The sequence below is a fragment of the Vipera berus genome, assembly GCF_964194415.1.
Source record: "Vipera berus genome assembly, chromosome: 12".
In the NCBI taxonomy this organism is placed as follows: Eukaryota; Metazoa; Chordata; class Lepidosauria; order Squamata; family Viperidae; genus Vipera; species Vipera berus.
This window is the reverse complement of record NC_138215.1, coordinates 16,436,477-16,462,085: the sequence shown is the minus strand read 5'-3', so window position 1 is coordinate 16,462,085 and position 25,609 is coordinate 16,436,477. Positions and strand designations below refer to the sequence as shown.

The following is a 25,609-nucleotide window of genomic DNA, read 5'->3' as shown; positions in this document are numbered from 1 at the left end:
AGTCCTAGTTCCCCTGTGGAGCAGATAACTCTAGAAGAGGAACTGGGCCATCTCCGGCTGCTGGATCATACTGGTTCCTAACAAGCCCAGGGCAAGGAAGAAACGGGAGAGGTTCCACTTATCAAACTATTTCAAGTATTCCTAAATAATTGAAGTCTCTTTCCCCCCCCCCACCCCGTTACTGCGCTTGATGGCTTAGGGCAGTCACTATCCGTTCTACAGACAAGAACAAGATTGCAAGCAGCTGCTGGTCTAATGCGAGAGAGGGGCAGGTGGCGAGACGGGAGGAGGGGGTGTGGTGGCTGCAGGGGATCCGTTTTAGGGGACAGGCACTACCCGCATGGTGTTGGTGTAACCGGATCCAGGGCGCCAACCAGTCAGCACGATGACCAGATCCCCTGACTTGAAGAATCCACGAGCTTTGCCTGGAAAGGGACCAAAACAGAAAATGTGAGAGAAAGAAAGACTGGTAATGTGGAATCTCCAGGCAGTCCTCGACTTATGACTGACTGATTAATGACCGTCTTAATGAAATGGCCTCAGGTCTCCGCAGAGCTACTTAAAAATCCATTTTTCAATGATGGCCACCTTCCCTCTGTGGTCACGTGATCTCATTCCAGGGTGCCTGGCAAACTTTATGGCCGTTTTGGTGGTGACCCGCAGTCATGTGACCACACACTTACAAAGGCTCTTTTGCCAGTTTCCATTACTTTTTTTGTTTACTACAAAAAAAACAAACAAAACAACCAATCCCACTTGTCGAGCAAAATCTGGTTATGTTATGCCCCGACTTACAACGGCAACTTATCGGTGTAATTTTGGGCTAAGTTACTGCTGTAAGTTGAGGACTACCTACAGTGGACCATCTACTCTGACCTCTTAGAAGTGGCTGGGGAATTCTGGGAGTTGAAGTCCTCAAGTCTTAAAAGTTGCCAAGTTTAGAAACCCATGTCTTAGACCAGGGGTCTTCAAACTTGGCCCTTTTATGACTTGTGGACTTCAACTTCCAGAATTCCTCAGCCAGCGTGCCTGGCTGAGGAATTCTGGGAGTTGAAGTCCACAAGTCATAAAAGGGCCAAGTTTGAAGAGCCTTGTCTTAGACAACCTTGGCTCTTTTATGACTCATGGACTTCAACTCCCAGAATTCCTGAGCCAGCCATGCTGAGGGGAAAGGGAGGTTTCCAAGCTGAGCCACGCTGGCTCAGGAATTCTGGGAGTTGAAGTCCTCAAGTCTTAAAGTTGCCAAGTTTAGAAACCCCTGACTTAGAAGTTAGGAATGGCTAAATCTGAAACACCCACAGGTCTGGGCACATCACTCTAAATACTAAAGCATGCCTATAGCGGTATACAGTGTCAAATGGCACCAGTTTCTGGAAAACGCATTGCCAGAGCAGTAGATCACTTCAGCTTCCGTGCTAATCTTATAGGAAGGAAATCCAGACTCATAAATGACTTCTTACCAACATTCATGCCCAAGTTGACACGCAGATCAACGTCTTCAGCCCAGGCATCCAGGGTTGCCTCCTTGCACATCACCGGGAAAATGCCACGGTAAAGGTGGGCCTGGCGGGCAGTCTGAGCATTACGTGTCACAGCAATAATGGGGGCCCGTGGTCGGTATCTGGACACTAGGTGGGCAGATCTGGAAAAGATTTGGGAAGCTTAATTATCTTCATCACCGGCAGCTGACTTGGAACACCTCCAATTCTACAAGTCCAGTTTGGCTTTAAAACAAGGAACGCAAAAGGATGGAAAAAGATATCCTGAGATTCATACATGCACATCGTGGTGTCAACAGCTTCTAGTATTATTTAAAAATATTAGTTCCCAGGAGACCAATCTACAGAATTAGCACATTCAATAAAATATCTGCCCCAAATGGAACGTTGTTGTTTTTTCTTTCCAGTCCCTTGTTTTTCTCAACACCAAGCATTAAGTGTTTGCCGTGAGGCAATTTGGTATCGACTAAGGGGTAGGCAACCTTGGCTCTTTTATGACTCGTGGACTTCAACTCCCAGAATTCCTGAGCCAGCATAGCTGGCTCAGGAATTCTGGTAGTTGAGGTCCACGAGTCATAAAAGAGCCAAGGTTGCCTACCCCTGGACTAAGAGATTGAAAGCATTTACAGAAATAGGATTAGGAGAATACAATCCAGAACTAAATTATATTTGTAAAACACAGTATTTCAGAACTCCCAAGAAAACGGTAAGTAGCAACCCTTTATGAGAAAACAGTAAGAAAGCTTTAGCAGGAAGTATGTTCTAATTTTAAAGTGTGCTCTAGGCAGGTGCCAATATAATGGATAGTTCATTTCAGTTGCTGCTTTTCTGTTATTTCCTAGAACTCTGCACCAATTCTAGCTGCAAGTAATAGTAATAGTGCAGCCATCCTTGGTCTGATCTGCAGGAAATAAAATTCACTATCCAGTTTGAACAGTGATATAAACAAACTGCAGGCTTGCACCCAGTTGCGTGGCATGCTAAACCTGGCATAACAAAGCCGTTGCTGTGTTCTTGTAACTAACACACTATGTTCAAATAAACATTAGGATTTAGCATGAAGGTCTGGCTTCCATCATACACTGAATTGGAAGCAAACTCACCCCCCTTTTAATGTGCAAACTGTGTGCTGATTTAAGAATGAGATCAAAGTTTCAATGTGTGTGTTGCACAGCTGTTGAACTATGGGCATTGCCCACTCAATAACTAACCTCCCACAACTTTTCCACTAAATAGCACTAGCACTTAAGACTTATGTACCGCTTTACAGTGCTTTATAGCCCTCTCTAAGTGGTTTACAGGGTCAGCCTCTTGCCCCCAACAATCTGGACCCTCATTTTACCGACCTCAGAAGGATGGAAGGCTGAGTCAACTTTGAGCCGGTGAGACTCGAACTCCTGGCAGACAGCAATCAGCAGAAGTAGCTGCAGCACTGCATTCTAACCACTGTGCCACCTCGGCTCTAAAGCAGGTCTTCTAAAACGGGTCCCCAACCCCCAGTCCGCGGACCGGTATCGGGCCACGGCATGCCACCAAAAGGTCCACACAAACAAGCAAAGCCCATCCGCGGGATGCAAGAGGCACACAAACTCACACACTCTCCGGTCTGTGGAAAAACCTTTCTCCACGGAACCGGTCCCTGGTGACCAAAAGGCTGGGGACCTCCGTTCTAAAATTTGCTGGAGGTTTATGCACTGGGAAGTGCCCTCTTTTTTTTAAAAGCTTCTAAGACCTGCCCAGTCAAAGTAGGGAGACCCATGAAAATTCCCACTAGGCTTTGCTTCCCCTTTTGTTTGCACAAGTCCGCCGCAAGCTGCTGCTTCGCTGTTATTGTGAGACAGCGTTTCTCAATTTTGACAGCTTTTAAGGAGTGTGGGCTTCAACTCCCAGAATTCCCCAGCCAGCATGAATTCTGGGAGTCGAAGTCCACACATCTTAAAAGTTGTCCAAGTTGAGAAACACTGGTCTGCAAGCCTGTGATGTACAAGCTTAATTATGAAAAGCGGTGTGTGTATTTTCTTGTCCAACCCTATACAGTTATTGTTCAGTTCGGAGTGGTGCTGTGAAGCTTGAGGACCACTGGCTAAGCAAGCAGCTCCTGGCCTGGGAAGACGCAGTCCGAGGCTACGTTAGCAGCACTTCCATCCAGATACTGAAAACCTGTGCTTGAGAGGGAGAAAAAGCGAGAGAGGGAGGCTGCCGAGAAGCAGGGCGCGTCTGTTATCGGGCCATCTGAGAGAGTCCTCGCGGCTTCTGCCAGCACCTTCAGCCTCCTACCTTCCAGACTTGGTGAGCACAATAATGGCCCCGCTGCAGCACTTGAAGGAGGCTTCTACGGCACCCACAGCGGCAGCTTCGGTAGGGTCTCGGTTCAGGGGGGCCAGCCGGCGCAGCTCTTCGAACAATTGCCTGTGAAAGATGGCTGCCTCTGCTTCGCGAGCAATCTACAAGAGCAACAGGCGTTCGGGTGACGGCGGACACGTCAGGCATAGCAAGAGTGGAGGTGGGGACGATGGTGGGCCGAGTGGAGGGGAGAACCAGCGTGGAGGCAACCAAGGTAGGAATCAACCCGGATGAGTCGGTCATCCTCAACAAGAGCAGGCGAGTCTCGGCTCAACTTGGTCTGCATCCACTGCCTGGGCTCACCTGGTGCCCACATCACCCCACACGCCAGTCTACCAGCGGCCTGTGCATTCACTCCATGCACATCTGCGAACCTCTTTGGATCTGCTTTGACCTACCTCAAAATCCTGCTTGGTTAGACCAGGGGTAGGCAACCTCGGCTCTTTTATGACTCGTGGAACTTCAACTCCCAGAATTCCTGAGCCAGCACGGCTCAGCTTGGAAACCTCTCCCTTTCCCCTCAGCGTGGCTGGCTCAGGAATTCTGGGAGTTGAAGTCCACGAGTCATAAAAGAGCCGAGGTTGCCTACTGACATGCTGACACTTTTCAGTTTTAAGAATGCTGTGGGAGAAACCTACTGGCATAGAGCAGCACCTGGATGCTTGCTTTTTTAAATTTGTTTTGTTTTGTTCCAGAGCACCTCTACCTACCAGTAACAAATCCTCCAGCCAAGGTTACTTGCTTACGCTGGCTAAGTCTGAGCCCTACCTGCCGGTGTCTGTCAAAACTATCAGAGCTGCAGCTAAGCACTTAAAAGAGGCCTGCACAGCGCCTACAGCCATGGCTTCGGAAGAGTTGCGACTGCCAGCAGCGAGACGATAAAGTTCTTCAAACAGCTGACGGTGAAAGACCGCTGCCTCGGCCTCGCGAGCTATCTGTAGGCCAGAGCGAGAGGGAGGGAGGGAGGGAAGGGAAGGGAAAAGCAACACAGAAAGAAGGAAAAGAGATATATCGGAGTAATGTGATCACGTTAATAGGCAGAGAGAGTTAATGGCTCATTTGACATGCATGTGACGACAGTGAGGGTGAGGCAGCATCCAGCTTCCCAAATTAGGACCACCACCAAAGCCACAATCAGTACTCAAAGAGTGGGATATCGTTCAGGTCAAGTTGAAGGGAGGCGAGTTGCTCAAATCCACCAATGAAATTAACTAAAATTTCAGGGCATCCGTGCTAAGCTCCGATTACAAAACCAGCATTGCCGTGCCACTGAATGGATTATTATTATTTATATATCCTGAGGTTTGGAGATTCTGTTGCTGCACCACCCAAATTTTTTTAGCAGGAAACCAAGTCTCTCATTTGGCTGTAGAAACGCCACTTAAATCTGCCAACTGCTGTGTAAGAATTTGCCCAAACTCAGATATTCTCCTGTAAGTTAGCCAGTGCAGGATTCAAGTAATTGTCCCCCCACCCCCCGAGTTTAAATGGCAGGTCAATTCCATGCTTCTGTGCTCGTGAGCTTCCTTGAAAATAACCGTTAGTCCCAAGACAATGATTTTTCAACCACGGTGTATTGAATTGGTGTGTCCCGTTTCAGGAACTAGCTGATATGTGATCTTCCCAGCCAAAAGTTGAGACTTGGCTTGCGTTTTTAAAGCATGCAAAGCTCTACCCATTCCAGATTATTATAACGAGGCAGTTTAGGTAAAGAGTCGATAAGAATTATTTGCAACATGACACATTAGGGAAAGCAACATAGCCCAATTTTGGAAATTTATGCTTTTTACTGCACTTTAGACCTCTCCAAGGATCAAGATTGTGTGCATTTTACAAAGATGGAGATGATATAAAGCCAGAACCCACCATTATACAGATAGTTAGTCTTAGTAGAAGGCACAGTGATGCCGAGATGCATTTTAGAATCTATATTTAATTGCAACCTGAAATATTCTTCTGCGAATCTGTTACAGCAGCAGATCTGTTCTCAAGGATGAGGCCGTGAATGTGTGTCTGCTTCCAGACTACAGATGGAGGCTAATAGGAGGGAAGGCGGCCCCATAAAGACAAAATTCCTCTTTATTTCAGACTTGGGATCCTAGGAAAAGCATGTTCTGATTACAATTCAAAAATGCTTTTAATAACCCCTGGAAGCCTAAGGGTTACGATAATCCTTCAAGTCCCCAAATCAGGCTGTTCTTCCCCTCCCCCCCGGCTGTTAATTCAAAATATTTTAATTTGAGGGTTTCTGAATGTTTACATATTGAAAATGAAGGCATCAGGAAGAACCTTCTGCGGGCACTCTCAATTCTCCTGAGATACTTACGGCAAACAGGACACTGCTTCTAAATCTTTTCAAAGTCAGTTAAATTTAACACACCCCAACAAAACGTTGAGGGCTCTTAGGATCTTTGTGTGTATTTCTCAAAGGAAAATAGAGATGAACAGGAAGGTTGAATGTTAACTTTTTTTTATCTCCGAATGCTATTGGAAAACAGGTCAATTCTTCTGCTTGTCCAGGTTTCTGGTGGTGCCAGAAATGTCTTCCCCGAACCATTTCAGAGGACTGACTCAATCTTCCTGCCTTTCAATACTTTGGAGGAACTGCCCTGTTTGTATTTACTCCCTAAATTTCCCTTAGCCTATTGTCCTAAGCGATTTGAAAGCAGAGGGGAACGTGCAATCCAAGGAAGGAGGTTTTAGAGAGGATTAGTATGACAACGTAAGTCATGCTTTTGGCCTTGGGAATCCTTTTTGTTTGGGGTGACGATGGACGGGACGTTATCAGAGGAACTCGGTCCAAGCCAAGATGTAGCGTTAGTATCCTTCTGGTACAGGAGGAGAGCTCTTTTGAGGAAGCTAACTAACCTGATACTGCAGCTGACGCTAGTAGGTTATAAGGCTGTTGTAATCCACAGCAAACAGCCAATGCAATCAGTGTTTTAATTCTGGTATTTGGTACAAAGTCGGTCAATGGAAAAACTACAAAATCCCAAAGCAGATCAGAGAAGTTCTCTGGCAGTTTTATGAGGTCAGTCATGCACTTTGTAAATTAGATACTATCCAAGGGCAGAATACTTCAGCAAAAACCAAAATCGAAGGGGCCACCCAGTCCCACCCTTTCTCCCCATCCCCTGCCCAGTTACCAGGAAGTTCTAGGGACGAGAGAGAAGTGAATTTGGGATTCAGACCCATGTATTTCCACCCGGGGGATTTCCTTCTCTCCCCCCCACCCCCGAGCAACATAAAGAAGCCAAGTTACTTTTAAAGCCCAGATAATTAAACAATGGAAGGTCACATGCAAGGGACCAAGGCAATTCTCTTATTTCAACAGGGATCCCACACACAAAAAAAACAACAACTCAAAACTGAACATGAGGGATCTGGACTGCTTAGGCAACCCGAGAGACAGATGAAAGGGTCTCAAGCTCTGCAAATCTACTAGATCCCCCGTCCAGTTATACCTGCATGCCCGTAAGATAGCCTCTGTCTTCTGCAGACAAGGCTTGCCTTCTCCAGATCTGCTGTGCATCAACTTTTGCATACCTGGAAGGCATTAAGCTGGGTGGACAGGTCAGGGGGAAAGACCAGCCACTGTTGGATATAACTCACTCTGCTAGCTACCAGTCTGGGAAAGGTTTGGTTGGGAGGGGCAACTGGGAGGGAGAGCCAGTGCTTCTAAACCAGCCAGTGTCGAAGGGCAAGCTTACAAGGTGCTGCATCTGGACAGCCTCCAGGGGATAGTCTCCTTTGGCAGTTTCTCCGGACAGCATGATACAGTCGGCTCCATCCAGGACAGCATTGGCTACGTCGCTTCCTTCCGCACGTGTCGGGCGGGGCTTCTTGATCATGCTCTCCAACATCTGGCAGGCAAACAAAAATTACTTGCTCCACTGCAGGACAGAGTCGCCCTATTAAAATGATCTTGCAAAGAAAGGGGAAGCTTCTCATAACGTTAACAGAACAAGAGTGTTGGAAGGGACCTTGGAGGTCTTCTAGTCCAACCCCCTGCTCAGACAGGGAAGCCCCAATACCATTCCAGACCAACGATGGTCCCATCTCTTCTGAAAACCTCCAGCGATGGAGCACCCACACCTTATGAGGGCAAACCCTTCCATTGATTGATTGTTCTCACCGTCAGGAAATTATCCTTTCGTTCTACTATCCTAACTACCATTCTATTACTATTCTGCTATTCTAGTTCTATCTAACAAAGCTACAGGGGACAAAGCAAGGCATCAACTGTCCTCCTCAAGGCCAAAAAAATGAGACCTTTAGTAGTAGTAGGTTCCCCATCCAGGGGAACCTATCTAGCTTCAAACTACCTCTAAAGTTCAGCTAAAGAAATGCAACCTCAACATTTATAGCCTATCTCAGAGCCCTGAGCTGATTTAAACTGCCTTCGGAGCAAATCACCTTATTGTAAGGGAGGGCTTATGCCCATCGTTTAATTGTGTTAAAGCTCTTAGCCCACAGTGCTTCAGTTGCAATCACTCGTTTATTTTTGCCACACTTCGAAGCTGAGTCACAGCTTCTGGCAACCTCATGGACACTCTGGGAGAAGTTTAGGTGTGTGTGTGTGTGTGTGTTTGAATTTCTGAGTTAACCTCTGGCTTTGGGGGTGCCCTAACAATCTGCCTCATCAGCAATACTTCCCCGCCAGTCCAATTAAGCAGAATAGGAATCTATTTTCTTCCAAGTTTCAAGATGTTGCTGTAGCTAAGTGTCTCTCCCTGCAAAAAAGTTTGAACCAACCACTGTAAAGGACAAGGTAAAAATCTACGGACACTCAGGTGTCAACAGCAATCTCAACTGCTAGCCAAGTTCAAATCCTTAATTCTACGCTAACCTGTAGGACGCTTTAAAAATGGTTCCAGACAAGCTTCCACAGTAACTTTTTTTTTTGCTATTTAAGGCACCCCATTAACCTCGGTCCCCTTTTATTTCCCTCAGCAATACGGGCACAAGATGCCATATTAAGAATTGCCGAGAAAGACAGCGCTCCATTGCCGCAGAGCCCTTAAGTGGCTTTGCTCAAAGCCTTCAAATACCTGAGTGGCACAGATAATAGGCTTGCCGGCTCGGTTGCATCGGCCAATCATCATTTTCTGGGCAAGGAAGACTTTTTCGGCTGGAATCTCAATACCAAGATCACCCCGGGCAACCATGATGCCGTCACTGGCTTCCATAATTTCATCAAATCTGAAAAGGAAAGAGGGAAGGATTATATAGGCTAAGGGTGCTGGAAGAGAAGCCAAGGACTGTAGTTAAAGTCCTGTTAACTACAGTTAGACCTCGACTTACAACCCGTTCATTCAGTGGCCGTTCAAAGTTACAATGGCACCCAGAAAAAGTGACTTATGACTCTTTTTCGGTTATGACTGCTGCAGCATCCCTGTTCTGTACCAGCCTGCTACCGGCCCTGCAGAAAAGGCAACCCCTTTACAAACGGCAAGAGGCTGGAATTACGTCTGCCAAATTTATTACTACAAAAAACAAACAAGACACGAACCAAGATACAGGAGCTTTGAAACACTATCTGAGCGGTTGCTTTCAGCAAACCAGCCCTCCCCAAACATTCCCTTTATAAAGAGTTCAGGGCGTGGCCTCTCTCTGCCTCCTTCCGAGAAGCCCCACAGCCTTCCTCTGTTTACTCCTACTTGACTGTCTCCTGCATTGGGCGTCCTTGAACAGGGCCAGCTGTGGGTCATCTTCATCCACACTGTCAGGCTCACACAGCTGGGTCTCCATGGTGACCAAGTGGGAGGGGCCTGCCTGAGGGCTATCATCAGCAAGATCTTCAACCCCCTCAGCAAGGTCTTCAAGACCCCCCTCCTCCTCTGATTCCTCGGACCCAACTGCCGAACCCACAGGCTGACCCTGAATCACAACAATCCCCAGGGTCAAAATTCAAAGGCTTGGCAACTGGTTCATATTTTCGACGGTCACAGCATCCCAGGGTCATGTGATCCCCCTTTGCGATAGACACAGACAGACAGACAGACAGACAGGCGGGCAGATAACCTTGTCATTTTTTTACTGTGGGTACAATGGCAGATTAAAAATGAATTTAGTTGCTTGCTCTCAAAGTGTACACATACATAACACACATTTAAACGTACTCTGTATAACGTATGTATAGACCTACACCCTTAAATATAAGTAACATAAATATTCATCACTGTAATGATTAATGCTGTAAAATGGGGCAAAGCTCATTTAACAAAAATGTCTTATTTAACAACACAGGAATGTCGGCCTCACTTGTGATCGTAAGTTGAGGACTACCTTTATATGCGTCAAATAGTACACAACCCCAAGGGGGAAGGGGGGGAAGAGAGAGAGAATCAAGTCTGCTGAGCATTTCAGGTCCACTTGTGACATTTTAAAGAAAGACAAGTGATTTTCGAAGTGCCGTCACCGTGCAGTTCAGTTTCTAGGATAAATATCCTACCATTAAGCCAGAAGTCAGAAAGAAAACCTGAATAAAGTTATCCGGCAAGGCCTGAATCAAATAAGCCTCAGGTATGGCTTTCTGAACCAGCCCCTCACCTGCGAACCCCCTCGTGGTTTTCGATCTTGCTGATGATCTTGATGTTCTTCCCCTTTTCCCCAAGCACCTTCCTGACGGCGTGAACGTCGTCCGCTTTACGGATGAAGGAGGCGAACACCATGTCCACGTCCTGCTCGACACCAAACTTGAGATCCTGGATGTCCTTCTCAGAAACAGCAGGCAGGTCTACAGCAGCCCCAGGTAAGTTGACCCCTTTTTTGCTGCCCAACGTCCCTCCGTTCTCAACTTCGGTCATGACAAAGTCAGCACCTGCCAAGGATTTGAAACATCAACAGGGTCAATGTCTGTGGAGATGCTCAATCGTTGTACCTCAAAGGTGTTTCTCCCCCCCCCCCACAAAAGGCAACTGGACTTTCTTGGGGTTTCCCCCCCCCTTGAAAATGTTTCACTTCTCATCCAAGAAGCTTCTTCAGATCCTGAAGAAAGTCCATCTGCCTTTTGGAAAAGCACCTTTGGGATCAAAATGGTCACCTTTAACTCTTGACATCTTTGCAAAAGAACTTTGGTCAAACTCGGTTGCTGGCATGCCGCAATCCGCTACTGGTCCGTGGACCGGGGGTTGGGGACCCCTGATATAGATTATGGTATAGAGAACTTTTTTTCAGTAAGTGACCGGCACAATGGCCTAGAGGTGAAGACGCTCGCCTCCCACTCAGGAAGCTGAGTTTGGTGCTAGGCAAGGACAGAGGTTTATCAGGGCACAAAGAGAAAATATCTGCCGTGAATTCCAAGTAGGTGTCAGGAAGGGCATCCAGCCAGTAAACTCTCAACTCCATTAAGTTGCCCCAACACCCACTTCATATAAGGGATGACAGGGTCATAAAAAGGGGGGAGGGGAGAGATTTTTCAATAAGCCTTTGAGTTGAGAGGATCACCAAGCCAGGTTGCATCCTTGCAAGTGGCTTTAACGGCGATGCTGTGATTTTGTAAAGTTTGTAAGGCCCCCACCGGACCGGCCGAACTTTGTAAATGGTGGGTTGAATGAGATACTGCTATTTTAAGACTTTGGGTGCATTATTTGGAATCCGTTGATTAGATTTATTTGCCACTCATCTCATTTCAAAGGACTTTGGGCAGACCTTACCTTTCTCTTTAACTTTAAGGGAAATCAGGCCATCGTCCACGTAGATTTTGCTGCCGACTTCCACAACCTTGGTGATATTTTTGTAGTCCACCCACAATACATTCTCATCGCACTTCTCCATAAAAGCGTTGTCGAGAGTCACTTTCAGAGCTGCACCCTTCTTAAGCTCCACTTCTGCTGTACCACTCTGCAGGCATAAATCAAGTTGAAACCACAGGGATTCTGTTGCCCCACCTCCAAGACCATCCAAAAGCAACATCTCCAGAAGGTGCAGAAAGCCACCACAGGTACCTTTCCCCTCTTTCTGCATGGCTTCCTGCTTTAGAGTAACCTGGAAACTCTACTACAGAGGTCCCCAACCTTTTGTGCACAAGGGACCAGTTCCGTGGAGAGGTTTTTCCATGGACCGGAGAATATGTGGTTTTGTGTACTGTCTGCATCCCCTGGATGGGGCTTTGCTTGTTTGTGCGGACCGGTTGCTGGCATGCTGCGGCCCGGTACTAGTCCACGGACCGGGGATTGGGGACCTCTGCTCTACTATATAACTGCTCAGTGATCCACCGCTATATTCTTAATCACTGGAGAGAGAAAGTCAGTCTAGGCAGTGCTCGACCTACGAGCACAGTTGAGCCCAATCTTTCTGTTGCTAAGCAAAACAGTTATTAAGTGAGTTTTGTCCATTTTAGGGCCTTTCTTGCTACAGGTGAATCACTGCGTTTGTTAAGTTAGCAACATGGCTTGTGCAGTCTGGCTTCTCCGACGACTTTGCTTGTCAGAAGGGTGCAAAGTAGGATGAACAGAAGCAGTCCAACTGCAAGAACCGGGTCGCCGCAAAGACAGAAACCCACTTACCCCCTTGATGAGCCCAGTTCGAATCTCGGGCCCCTTAGTATCCAGGGCAACAGCGACAGGTCTGTAGGAGATTGGATCAGAAGCAAAGCTTTCGGTAGCTTGTCGTACATTCTTGATTGTTCCTGCATGATACTAAAAGAGAGGAAAGTGCAAACCTTATGTAATAACAGTAACTGTCTGCCTAGTTTTAATCTTGCTGCCCTCAATTTGCTAAACACTATCCATTAAATCCACATCTAGGTTTTTTTTTGACAGGACAATTGGTTTATGCCTATCTCTGAACTTACTATCACTCAGGGTTAAAAATCAAGCCAAGATCCCACAAGAAACGTTAAGCTAGAGAATTATTTCACTTCACTGCTAGAGCACCAAGACCCTGCTAAAGTCAGTAAAGGAAGATTTAAAGGCAATTAATCAGTAATTTTAACTACTGTATATACTTATACTTGAGGATAAGCCCATTCCGCTGGTAAGCCGACTGTTCTGCCAAAACATTATAAGCAATATGCCATCTGTAGTTAAAATGGGACTTAAAGTTTTCATGTTTTTTTTACAATTGTCTTATGGTATTTTGTTAAAAATTCATGGGTCAGCATATCCAAATAGGCTTATCCACAAGTATATACGAGGACTTTTATTACCATGTGTGTGTGTAGATAAGTTCATCCAGGGTTAAGCTGAACCCAATTTTTGAAGGGTATTGTGGCACCTAAAATTCTCAGTTCATTTACAAGTATATATGATACTTGAGAATCTATTAATTTAAGGCCAAGCTTTAAGAGGGGCGGTTTTTAAAGAAAGATAGATGAACAAAGCCTAGCATTTTGTGCACTAAACTGAAACTCCCCTAATAAGGTTTTTCAATCTGTAGCTTGACCTTTTGGAAGTGAACAGCAGCCTGGTGGCCTTTAAGAAAAGATGTAGATGGGGGCGGGAGGGGGGGGGGAAGTATCTCCTAACCAAGGTTGTACTGCTGAGAAGGCTGCTTTATTTATAGAAGTGGGATTGTCCTCTTCTCCTGCAAAGTACCACAATTCTTGTGACCTTAAAGTGCAATGCTTTTCAAAGGCCACAGAGCCAATCCCTAAGACAGATCTGATTTATTTGGGAAACAGATGCGCTACCTTATCAAGTTGGAAACCTTTCATTCCAGGAATTACTTGGATCCTTTAAAATGTTATCACTTTGTCCCGTTAACATATCCTGCCTGGCACTCAGTAAAATCTCACGTAGCTTTCAAACATCACAGGGAAGTAAAAGATTTGGTTCGGTCACCTCAAATCTGCAGGGATACTTAGAGCTAACCAAATCAAGTGTTTCACGATCTTGTGGAAGAAGGCATGCAGCAGGATCTAGTAACAGGAGAATGATAGCTAAACTGTCTTTCAGCACTGAACAGTCCCAACTTAAGGAAAGGTGGAGCGTTGTTGTTTTTGTAAAAAAAGATCTTCTGATATTTGTTCTGTGTCCAGACGTTGTACAGAGCTTGCTGGCAAGTACTCTCTATTTTAAGATGGCCAAGACTTTATTGTGTGATCTTTTTTTCAGGCCCTGCTCACTTCACATTCCGTTTTCGCAATTCTGTTTTGTTTAACCCAGGCATTTAAGATCCGCTGCCATTTGAAACTAGAAGTAATTCAATCCACGTTGACCTCCAGAGAGAAGACCATTTAAGTCAACCAAGTAGAAGGCAGCAGGAGTCCTTAGCCTTAAGAAATAATCCAACCTCATTTTACCAGGAAAGGGACAGCAGTGCAACCATGCATCTGTGGCAAAGAACTGTAGCAGCTTATTAGAATTATTTTATGAAACTGGACATCGTTTCATCGAGCAGGACACCTGCAATTATAACCCTAAATCTGGAGGCTGAGATTAATCTGTGTTACTGAATTCAGTGCTTATTGAATAAGAATCCCTAATTTATTACTGCTGTTTGACTTCTATGTCAGAAAGTGGCTTTCTTTTCATTCCCATCAATTCCTGCCCTGGTTTTTCTTCTGATTTTCTTGTACCTCATGAGTTCCGTGAGAGAAGTTGAGACGGGCAACGTTCATTCCAGATTTAATCATTTCTTTCAGCATTTCTACTGACCGAGAAGCCGGACCTAAGAGACAGAGAATAAAACTTGGTGAGCAGAGACCCAATTCTTAAAACTCTACATCCATAGCTCCTTATCAAGCTAAGACCTTACACTTCCTCTGCAAGTTTGCAACTCACTTTTCTTTCCTTTGACATGTATCTGATTTCCTTATTTAAATAAACTACATGAAATTACATTGTCTGAAATGGTATAGGGCAGGGGTAGGCAACCTTGGCTCTTTTGTGACTCGTGGACTTCAACTCTCAGAATTCCTGAGCCAGCCACGCTGAGGGGAAAGGGAGTGGTTTCCAAGCTGAGCCATGCTGGGTCAGGAATTCTGGGAGTTGAACTCCACGAGTCATAAAAGAGCCAAGGTTGCCTACCCCTGGTATAGGGACTCCTGCCCGTGCAGGAGGTTGGACTAGACCTCTAAGGTCCCTTCCAAGTCTGTTAAACAGTCACATTCAGCATGTCAAACTTCTTGAAAAAGGATGTCAATGGATCACTTTGCAGATATTGCAGGAACAAGACTTTAATAGGAAGTCTCTTAGCTAGACAGGTGTTCTATATATGAGCTGAGCTAACACACAGGAGTGTCCCAAGCCAACCTCCATTTGGGGGCTCACCCCTAACTTACCAATGGTGCAAATAATGCCAGTATTTCTTGCCGTGATTGGTGGGGAATCAATGTCCAGTCGGCACATGTGTTCCAAAAATGTGTCTGCCATGGCAGCGTACAGCTGCTGGGTCTGGATGAAAGCGTCACTGGTAGACATGGTTGCTGACGGTCGATATCTAAAGCAAGAACACAAAAGTTACAGTACTCAATAACATTCAGCAGCAGGTACACCAAATGCTTCATCTCTAAATGTTCCGTGCACAGAATTCTCAGAAATACTCCACTTTGAGGCTAAAGAGAGAGGCCACTTTCAGCATTTGGGAGGCGTTTTTAACCTGAAAGAAGAGTAGTCTGAGCTCTGAATATCTCTTTTTGGATTCTAGGCGTCCCGTTTTGTCCTCATAACAGCAGCCCTGTATTCAGGGGTAAAACATTTCCTGAAGTCTCAAGGAGCAACGGAGGCTTCCCCAATTCCTCAGACACTTGTCTTCCGTTCTTGCTCAGGAAAGAGGCGGAGCAAATTTAGCATAAACCACAAATGCGCTACTCCTCTGAACTGCAATTGCATGTACCAGTCCATGCACCTTTGCTGCACCAATCCATTTCCATGATCCAAACCCAAACAGGAACAGGGGTGGTGCAGAACTTGGGTCTGGCTTCAGAGACCTTTTTTTCTGAATGCAGGGCAAAAATTATGGCAAAAATGCAAACTGAACCACTTCTGAGGCAGCACTTAAATGTAGATGAATCATCTTCCCAGGGCTATGCAGGTGTAATGCTGACAAGTCCCATTGGGGTGGCCATCCATAGCTATGAATGCTAAAGAACAGTAGGCTGGGGGGACTCAGAAAAGTTCATGAGTGCATCCCGTTAAATTCTGGGAGTTTTATGCTAGGTAAGATCGTAAGAGTCAAACTACATATTGAATCACAAGTAACCGCCATTATCACATTGTACAAAATAAAAGCAGGATATAAATCTAATAATGAATGTGTAATGTTCATGAACAAAAGTGATTTAAGTTTCCTTAAGACTAACCTTAACTAACGTTCATTCCGCCGGGACCTGAAGACCTGGCTCTACGAAGCTCTCTGGCCCAGGCTGAGAATTTTAATTTTAATTTTAATTTTAACTGGGGTTTTACTTATTCAGGGACGAATATAATTTTTTAAATTTGTTTTTAACTTTTGTATTTTTGTTTTTAATCACCCTGTAAACCGCCCTGAGTCCTTCGGGAAAGGGCGGTATATAAATGTAATAAAATAAATAAATAAGCTATGCACCTCACAGGCAAAACACGCTCAAGCATAAAACAGCACTTTGGGTTCACAGTCAAGATGCCACCTTTCGGCCTTGCAGTTAAAGGAACAAAATGAGAAAAACAAAACTTTTAAATGACATGTTTAAGAATTACGTTTCCTAACATAACAAACGGACCACCAAATTTCACTTTGGGAAGACCTTAAGCGTCTAAAAGAACAGGCATCACTTAATCATGATTTCTCAAGTTTTAAATAAGATTCTACAAGCTGCCATGAAAATCTGCTCTTGCTTCTGAAGCCAAGGGGAGCGGTTCAGGTTGCTCTGTTATTCCAGGGTTTCAGACTGACTCTGCTTTCAGCTCTGGAGCCCGTAAGATGCTCCGCCCTGCTGTGCTACGTGCAACTTTCCCTGGCGCGCATGGCTTTAAAGAAGAAGAGCGCCCCAGGCTCGCCAGAGGCCTGAGTCACAGCTAGTTCTTTAACGCCATGGAAGATGCAGCTTGCTTTCAGTTAAGTACCACAAGCATGTGGCGGTCCTTCCTGCGTACAATACCAGGAAACCCCATGCAGCTGGATTCCTAAAGGAGGCAGCTTTCTGCAAAAATTCTGCAGCAGCCTTAAAATGTTTTTCTGCTTGTTCCAACTATTTGCAGAAAGTCACTGATGTTAGCTGTTCACAACTGATATTCCCCGAGGTCAATCAATTCACCTCTAGGGGATGAGAAAGACATATGCTGGAGCTTACAGTTAAAACTTTGTAGTCGACAGTTTTTTTTAAAAAAAAGAAGCAGGTTTTATTTATGCTCACTTTGATTTAATTTGAGAAGAATGATTTATACGAACACCCCAAAGCTTTAGTAGGAAAAAGGCAAGCCAATTTCTCATTGCAATTCAGGCGTCTGGATGCTTGCAATTCTTGAAACTGTTGTCAGGTTTGCACAAATCTGAGCGAGCAATGTACAAATTTTATCATTTTTTTCTTCCCTGCAATCTGCAATGTAAGTGTGCTTTTTTAAACATGGCCCAATCCATTTCGGAAATATGAACATATAAGAGATATCCATAGTTGCCACTGCAAGTTAACAAACGTTACAGGTGGCAATTCAAGCATCTGCACCCTGCTTTTTAATGGGGAAGGGGCAGAGAGGGTATCCAGTTGCAGAAAGTTGATTTAGTTTCCTGAGGCCACAACACAAGCCTTAACCTGAGACACAGCCCAAAATATGTGAACTGTTAAAGCAGGAATCATGTGACAATCTTCAACATCATCCTTTATGAGTTATTGCCCAGATGCTACGTTAGATAAGGAATAACACCGAATGCTACAATGCTATAAAATGTTGTTTGTTAACATACCAATCCCATATGATCACAAAGAAAATGGGTGGTTCCTAATTTGAAATTGCATGGGTTTTCTTAAGTATCATGCCCCCAAGAGATCTGACCTGACCAGTCTTTAACTATTTGTACCATTTTATTTTTGTTATTTTTTAAAAAAAATAAAAAAATAAAATAAAAACCACTACTGGGAAAGCCAAATGGAACAGATGATACCAACCAGAAGGGAACAATCTAAGGCTAAATTTGGGGACCCTGAATAATGGCTGCATCATGTATCTGAAGCTTTACTGCGCCCAGCTGGTATACTGGCAGCCAGTTGCTATTACATCCTATTTTCCATCCTACGCACCAGTTTTCACAGCAATCTGCTGCAAGTCACGAGCACCACAGAAAACTCAGGTTTTGAACACATCTGAAGCAGGCAACTGTGCTTTTTTCCCTTTTTTGAGTCTATTTATCATTGATTCACCAGTGAAGGACTAACCCGTGTCCTGTTAAAAAGCCACAGTGTGCAACTTCAGCCTTCATCTGAACTTACGTTGCTTAAATTGGCACTCCCAGACCACTTGATCAATAGTAGTGGACTATTACTATGAAAATCTCTATTATTTGTCTACCAAAATTCCCTTAACATGAGGGTGGGGTACCAGCCTGGGAAAGAGAGGTGGGTGGAGATAAAGCATGCAAGGTGGAGGAAGTCTTCCTCAAATGTGAATGTCCTCACATTTGCCCCAAAATACCCCATATTAATGCAGCCCAAGATGAGTCCAGAAAGCTTACATAGCACTTTAATTGGCAGCAATTCCCATGCTATTTAATAGGCAATATCAAGAATAAGATGCAACAGTAAAGACCTACTTCTTCAAATTATTCTGCTCAATCATTCTGCACAGTCATTTCCTTCTTCTGAGTACCCAGCATTGCATCACACTTCTACCATCTGCCCACATTAGGAACATTGGGAACACTAGGAGATTGGGGGGGGGGGGAATCTGATCTCTCATGAAAATTTGGCTAGCTGTAACAGTTCTTTGCAGGGATAGCAAGATGCATCCCTCTGGTGTGATGAAGCATCTCCCCATCATCTCCAGGTTCTCTGTCCCAGATTCTTAGCACGTGGCCGTGAGCTCACTTGGGGAGAGATCCCAGATGGCTCTTTGTCTGAAGTATAACTGCACTGGTCTGAGGTTAGTTTGCACGTGGGAAGAGACTATGTGCTGAAGATTTGAAGATTTTGTGTATTTTGCCCTGGGAGAGTGGGGATGGGAAAGCACAACAGGCAACTATTGTAATGGCCGGCTTGTGAAGCAATCACAAAATATTCTGGAGTGTAGCTGGCAGAGTAAACAATAACAAAATCATCCTGGAGAGTCGGAAGGTAGCAATTTCCTATTTTATTAAGACAGATGTATCCATAGGGCAGTTTTTGTGCACTACCTACTATAATCTGGATGCCCAGACTATAACTTCTATGATCCTCAACCACCACGGCCTGCATCTGAAGAGATCCTTGAAGGATCAAACCACAGAAACCTTGCTTGGCAGCTACTAAGTAATTTTAAACTAATATTCTGAGGTGCACCTGGACCTGGTCTTCCACTCCCTTTGCAAAATATTGCCCTGAGCTTACAGCATTCAACCTACCCAGCTCAGAAATTGTACGCCTGACAATTTAGTGACGCATTTCCACAACAGAAAGGAAAGTTGCAAATAATTAGTGAAAGTGATTCCCTTTGTTCCTTAAAGGTTCCTCCCGCAACTGGCAACATGCTGCAGTAAGGAAGGTCATCCCGGGAAATGCCACATCATGGTCGAAGGGCGCTGACTGAAGGAGCGCGCTCACCTTCACAAAGCAATGAAGGAAAAAATGGAGGGTCTAAATCAAGAACTTGCAAAAACAGATTGATCGGATGAGAACAAGGATGCTAACTCTACGCACCACGGGTGAGACTTTTGCAAGACTTGCTGGGAGAGGGGAGGAGATTGGAGTATGTGGAAAAATAAGCAGGCAGAGATATATAAAGAGCCCTGGCTGCCTTGATTTAGGATCTGGTCCGGCCTCTCCGGATCCTTTCAGGGGAGACAAGGCAGGTCAGAGGAGGCAAAGTGCAACCAGATCTCTCTCTCCTGACCCATCTCTTGCGCCCCCCCTCCCCTTGGCAGAGCCCCAAGAGCTCCTGGAATGGCAGCCAGGCCGGTTCGAGGCTTCTGGGTGCGCCCAGATTCCTGGCCTCGCGCATCACTTCTGAGAAGCGCCGGGAAGGGATTCCCCCCCCCCAAGCTCCCTGGAGTGGAGGACCTGGCTCTTTGAGCTTTCTGGACTGGACTGAGAGTATTAATTGGGGTTGTAATTGTATTTTAATTGGGGTTATTTCAAGGTTAATGTAATCATTTTCATTGTTTTTAATTTTTTGTAATTTGCTGTATCGTTTTTAAAAAAACCTTGTGAACCGCCCTGAGTCCTACGGCAGAAGGGCGGTATATAAGTCTAATAAAAATAAATAAATAAATAAATTTATGTACGTATGTATGTATGTATGAATGAATGAATGAATAAATGTACGTATGAATGAATGAATGAATAAATAAATGTATGTATGGGAAGGAAGCCTGGGAAGAGATGGAGGGGGGGGGAGGACCAGAGAGCCTCCCAAGGTCTGCGCCGGCCTTCCCCGACCTCTGCGGGGAGCGCCCCGGGTACTCTCCAGCATCCCGAGCCGGTGCTGGGAAAGGACGGGGGAGCCGCAGCGCGGCGGGCCGAGAACCGCCGCCTTTCGCTTCCTTCCAGCCAGGCCGGCCCCGCGCGCCTCCGAAGTCGCGCAGGCGCGCTGGGAGGGCCCTGGCTTCCGGGGCTGGGGAGGTGGTTGCCCCGGACAAAGGGCCGCGTGCCAAGCCCCTCCCTCCCTCCCTCCCTCCCTGCCCGCGCCTCTGCCGGGGGGGGGGGGCGGAAAGAGGGCAGCCTCGCCGCTCTCCCACTTTGCAAAAGGGGGTTGAAGGAACAGGGTTTTTTTTTCTTTCTTTTAAGATGCTGTAGCGTGTTAACGATTCTTCGGCTGCCTGAATTACAGCCTTTCTTGCCCGGGCGAAGAAACACGGGCAAGGAGCCCGTTCTCACGTGTCGCAGATGCAAAACCGGCGACGAGGCCAGCGGGATCCCCGCACTCAGCTCCCGACACGAAAGGTCGTCTACAGACGGGGGGATAAAGCGCAGCATCTCACTGTGCCCCCCCCGCCACAGGCACCTGGCGCCTTTCTCTCTCTCTCTCCCCCCCCCCCCCAACACACGGAGTTGCAATTTCTCCCCTGCGGAAAGAAGCCGCGCTGCCGGCAGGAGATGATGGAGCCGGAGAGAGCCGCCGGCTGCGGCTGCTGCTGCAGCTTCTGCAGCACAGCGCTCGGCTGCCCCGCGGCCGGCCCTGCCCTGCCCTGCCGCCCCCCCCGTCTCACCTACCCGGCTTCCAAAGGTCAGTTCCCGCGGAGAGTCTCCACCTCTCTGAGCGTCGGCCAGCGCAGCGCAGCCTGAAGGTGATTCAGAGCCGCCTCGCCACGCCGCCCCCGAGAACCCCTCCGCCGCCCCGCCCCTCCCACTCTCGCTTGCCTGACCCGCGGGGCGGGGCCTCCGGACTATTTGCTTCTCCCGCCTTCAGCGGAGGGATCGGAGTCTCGCGCGGCCCCCCGGCCGGCAACCGCCTGCGAGCCTCCTTTGCTCTTGTTAGCCCCCCCCTCGCCCAATTGCCTCGCCCGCCTTCGCGGGGATTTCTCCCGAGGCTGCCCCGCCCCATCGTCCACCGCCAGTCCAGGAGACGAGAGGGGATGCGGTTGTCCCGAGGCCGCGTCCCTGGGATGCTTGGCGAAGCCCGCGGGCGGGACCGATGGAGAGCAGACCCAGAAGCGGCTCCCTCTGCGGGGCGGGCGGGCGGGGACTCTGGGCCAGTTGTGGAAAATACCGCGGGGGGGGGGGGGCCGGAGGCTGAATTGGCTAACTGAGGCTGGAAGCCGCGCGAAGGGCCGAGCCCGCAGAGGCCCTTTTATGACTTGTGGACTTCAACTCCCAGAATTCCTCAGCCAGGCACGCTGGCTGAGGAATTCTGGGAGTTGAAGTCCACAAGTCATAAAAGGGCCAAGTTTGAAGGCCCCTGGCCTAGGGCAACCTCGGCTCTTTTATGACTCGTGGACTTCAACTCCCAGAATTCCTGAGCCAGCTGTGCTGGCTCAGGAATTCTGGGAGTTGAAGTCCACGAGTCATAAAAGAGCCGAGGTTGCCGACCCCTGGCCTAGGCCCTAGCAAATGCGGGACGTGCCGAGCCGGTGCAGGGAAGCAGCTGGAAGCCACGTGCAACCCCGCATCAATCCTGCCCGTTTTCCTGCTGATCAAGCGGATCGGCAGAGGCGGCTTTGAGCGGCTGCCTTGATGACGCCGGCGGGAATAGCCCGGAGCTACCGCTATTTTTTATTTTTTTTTGCAAGGGGAAAGGAAGGTCGCTTTGCCTCTGTTCCGTTTCTTCCTTCGGGGAGCCTGCCAGGCTCCCGCTTGGCTGCAGCCCGAACGGGCTCGACACCCGGCGAAGCGTGATCCGAGCGACTGCAGCCTCTTCCCACGTTCGGCAGAGAATTGCTGAGAACGGGGCCGTCAGGCTCTTCTGCACCTTCCCCCCTCCTTCCGTCTTTCTGGCCTCTTTATCGGGGTTGCCGGAGGGAAAATTTTAGCCAGGTCAGAAGCGTGGAATCTGTGATTTTTCAATTGGCCAGAATTGGAAATTAACCTAAAGTAGTAGTTACTTTTAACAATAAACGTGGATTTTTTTTTCAAAAAAAATATTGAAATACAAAAAGCAAGGTGATACTCCCCAACAGCGCTATATTTTTTAAAAAATTGTAAAAGATAACAGTAAATTTTTAGTGATAGGTCCTTCCCTTTGTGTACTCCAATCACTCACAGTTGAGATACAGTATTTGATCTTTCATCAAACATTAGTAATTGTTACTTTCTATTTATATCCCTTGTTACAGGATACCTTGTATATGAAAGTGTTTGAATTTAGATATTTAAATATATATATAATTCCTCTGGAAAGTTTTAAGAAAGCAGATTTTGTTCCATTAGGATTAAAAAGAGGGTGAGGTAATACTGTTTTTCCCCTTTCTACTTTTTCCTATCGACTCCCATGTATGACAAGCTTTTCAAAATAAATTTGAAAGCCTTATGCAGCATGATTCAGCCACAGACCTGTAGCTTGTTTGGTTTGGATATGTGTATTGTACGAACTCAACCCTTGTGGTTTCTAAGCAATAATTTATGACTTAGCTTGTACAAATCCTGCCAGTTGTGCCTTGTCAAATCATCCGTGTTTAAACCGTTCACGTGTTAGCATGCTTTGGGCCTTCAAATACACCTCCCCCCACACTCCCCTTTGTCGTATCAGAACCTATTCCAGCAGGCCATGATCTGACTGTCAAGCTGTAAGAGCTGGTATTTGAAACTGCCTATTTTCTTTCCATTACTGTGCCAACTCCAATCCATCCTGGGAGGGAGAGATCTGACTCTTTCCAGGCTTTTAAAATATTAAGCAGTTAAAAACTAACAACAACAAAGCAAAAGCATTAAAAAAAACAAGTGGAAAGTAAAAAGTGACTTTAGCCTCAGGGTATCATGTGCTCAATCCAGGGTTTTTCCAAATACCAGACTTCAGCTGCAGTGCAAGTTCTGGATTGCAGAAATGAATGGCGGCAACCAGTTGTTAAATCCTCGGGGCAGTGAAATGTCAAAACCAGAATAGCAGTTCATTGGAAAGGGAAAAGATAGGAAGATAACCTCGCAGCCAAGCGGCAGCTGAATATTCTCAGACTTGGAAGCTGCAAATTTTCCTAATTTCTGGAAAAGTTGGGCCTACAATACCCAAAGTCCTTACCAGAGTGAAGTTGTCAGATTGGAGAAGGCGGATGAATATGTGGCAATATGTGACCTTCTACATTATTCACTGTAATTTGCATTGTTTCTCTACCCTCAGCCACAGTGGTTGAAGTTGATGGAAATTAAAATTCAGTAACACGAGAGGGAGGGCATTCATACGGTGTTATACTTGGGGTGTGTGGGTTAAATCATAAGCTGCATTCACACAGGATGTCTAATCTGATTGCAGAATTAACCTAATTTGTACAGTACACAAAATATAATCAATTCAAACTGCTTAGTCAGAACAGTGACAAAGGCTCCCTTCACATGATCCTCCACCAGAATCTAGCAAAGCTTAGTGTAGCATATTATGTGAATGCATCTGTTAAGTCTTCACCTGACACGTGACGTGAACAATCTAGTTGCAATTTGTTTACATGTTTTGTGAACTCAGGCAGAGTGGATTGCAAAACAGGCTTTTGGGCTTAGCATGTGCCTAACTGGCCAGTTGTGGTTTATTTCATGAACCATGCTTAAGCAAGCATTCTTTAATGCTGTGTGTGAGCCCAACCTCTGTGATTCTATTAGCTGTGTTGGTCCTTTCTAGCTGGATTAAGTGGCAGCTTCACTCACATATTTTGGAGACTGGCCTTATTTCTTGGGCCCTCAATGGATAATCTGCCTAAGAAAGGAGTAGCCTTTCTGCTGTCAGAACAGGATTTCTGTCCTGCTTTGGTGAAATAAAGCAAGACAAAGGAATCAGTTGCCAAACGGAGGCTGAGTGTTTTCAGCTCTTCACATGCAAAGAATCTGCTCAGGTCCCTGAAGGCAACCTCTTCCTCCATTTTTGAAGAACCCAGGAGTTTGCCCTGCCTCAGGACAGGATGAGTGGATCCCTGGGGAGGGCATATCAAAGGCTAAATGAAAATCCCTACTTAAGCCAGATTGATGAGGGCAATCTAAAAGCTATCAAAGGACATTTCAGCTTTGGAATTCCTGAAGGGGTCATTTTGAAAGAAGCTCTGCCTTAGAGGAAAGGCTGTCCTCTCTTGCCAGCAGAAAGTAAAGCTGGGTCTCTCTCGATTCCAGCTCAACTCCTGAGAGCTTCAGGAGCTCATAGTTTTCCTGGCAGCAATACAGAACTGTCTTGCCCTTTTCTTATTCCAGGATTTTATTGTATTGTTTCGCTTCCCAGTTTTACCTCCAGTTCTGAAATTTCCTTGACATTTACCAGCCAAATAATAAAATAATAACCACTTCTAACCCTGCTTTGCTTTTCAAAGCCTAACAAGCCCCTGTGGGAACACTGGCATTTGTGTCCGCCTTCTATGCTTGCAGGAAAGGCCAGGAAGGAGCAAAGGCATAGGATGCTTTTGTGTAACTTAAGCAAAAACCTGCTCAGTAGGTAATATTTATGAACATCTACATGGCTGTTTGGAATTATCATGTTATCTGGATTCATCTGGCCATCATCATGAGTTTATCAATTCAGAAGTAAAACATAAAAGCCTTAGTTATACATTCTCCAGCCACTGGGGGGGGGAATTAAGAATAGTGCCTGATCATCAAACTCTTGGTTTATGACTCAGTATAGCAGGGGTGTCAAACTGCTGGCCCGTGGGCCGGATGCATCATAGCGAAACCATGCCCACCCCATTGCCAGCAATGGCAAAAAAGTCACGTGATGTTGCAAGTTTGACACCCCTGCAGTGTAGTGTTTGTCATGTGGTATGAACACAGAGACGTGGTTTAAATAAGGAATAAATCATGGAAAGCCTATACACTGGGGAACCACAACTTTCATCCCCAAACCACCAGTCACCCTGAGTTGTTGGAAGCTAGCTTATAGAACTGGAAGCTGTATGGGAATCCTATGGCCCTCTATGACTTTGGGAGCTACATGCACACAGTGACTAGCATGACATTCCATCAAGACATGATATGCTAAACCATGGCTCAGGCAATGCCCTAAACTAGAAACTACAGTCTGCAGGCCAGAATTTAAGTTTAAGATATGCTAAGCCTAAGTCAAACTGCACAGTGACTTAGTGTAGAAGTCCAA

General features: G+C 46.2%; 1 protein-coding gene across 2 annotated transcripts; it reads right to left on the bottom strand.

Annotated features, from left to right (window-relative positions):
* Positions 1-164: 164 nt before the first annotated feature.
* PKM (pyruvate kinase M1/2) lies at positions 165-21,214 on the bottom strand. 2 transcript variants are annotated; one of them, XM_081337292.1, is made up of 11 exons: positions 21,106-21,214; positions 15,070-15,227; positions 14,365-14,456; positions 12,353-12,484; positions 11,501-11,687; positions 10,395-10,665; positions 8,894-9,044; positions 7,553-7,705; positions 4,611-4,777; positions 1,461-1,642; positions 165-425 (listed from the first exon to the last, which is right to left on the bottom strand). In XM_081337292.1, exons 2-11 carry the CDS (start codon positions 15,206-15,208, stop codon positions 319-321), a joined length of 1,581 nt encoding a protein of 526 aa, XP_081193418.1. In that variant the 5' UTR covers positions 15,209-15,227; positions 21,106-21,214; the 3' UTR covers positions 165-318. The 2 variants fall into 2 exon arrangements, with proteins under 2 accessions (XP_081193418.1, XP_081193417.1); XM_081337291.1 differs by lacking the exon at positions 4,611-4,777 and adding an exon at positions 3,777-3,943.
* Between the last annotated feature and the right edge of the window lie 4,395 nt (positions 21,215-25,609).

Bases quoted from the DNA above. Each gene is read 5' to 3' on its own strand.
- PKM (XM_081337292.1), bottom strand. From the start codon at position 15,208: ATGTCTACCAGTGACGCTTTCATCCAGACCCAGCAGCTGTACGCTGCC. The intron at 14,457-15,069 runs GTAAGTTAGGGG...TCTGTCTCTTAG, and splicing joins TGGCATTATTTGCACCATTG to GTCCGGCTTCTCGGTCAGTA. The intron at 10,666-11,500 runs GTAAGGTCTGCC...AATCCTTGGCAG, and splicing joins CCTTAAAGTTAAAGAGAAAG to GTGCTGACTTTGTCATGACC.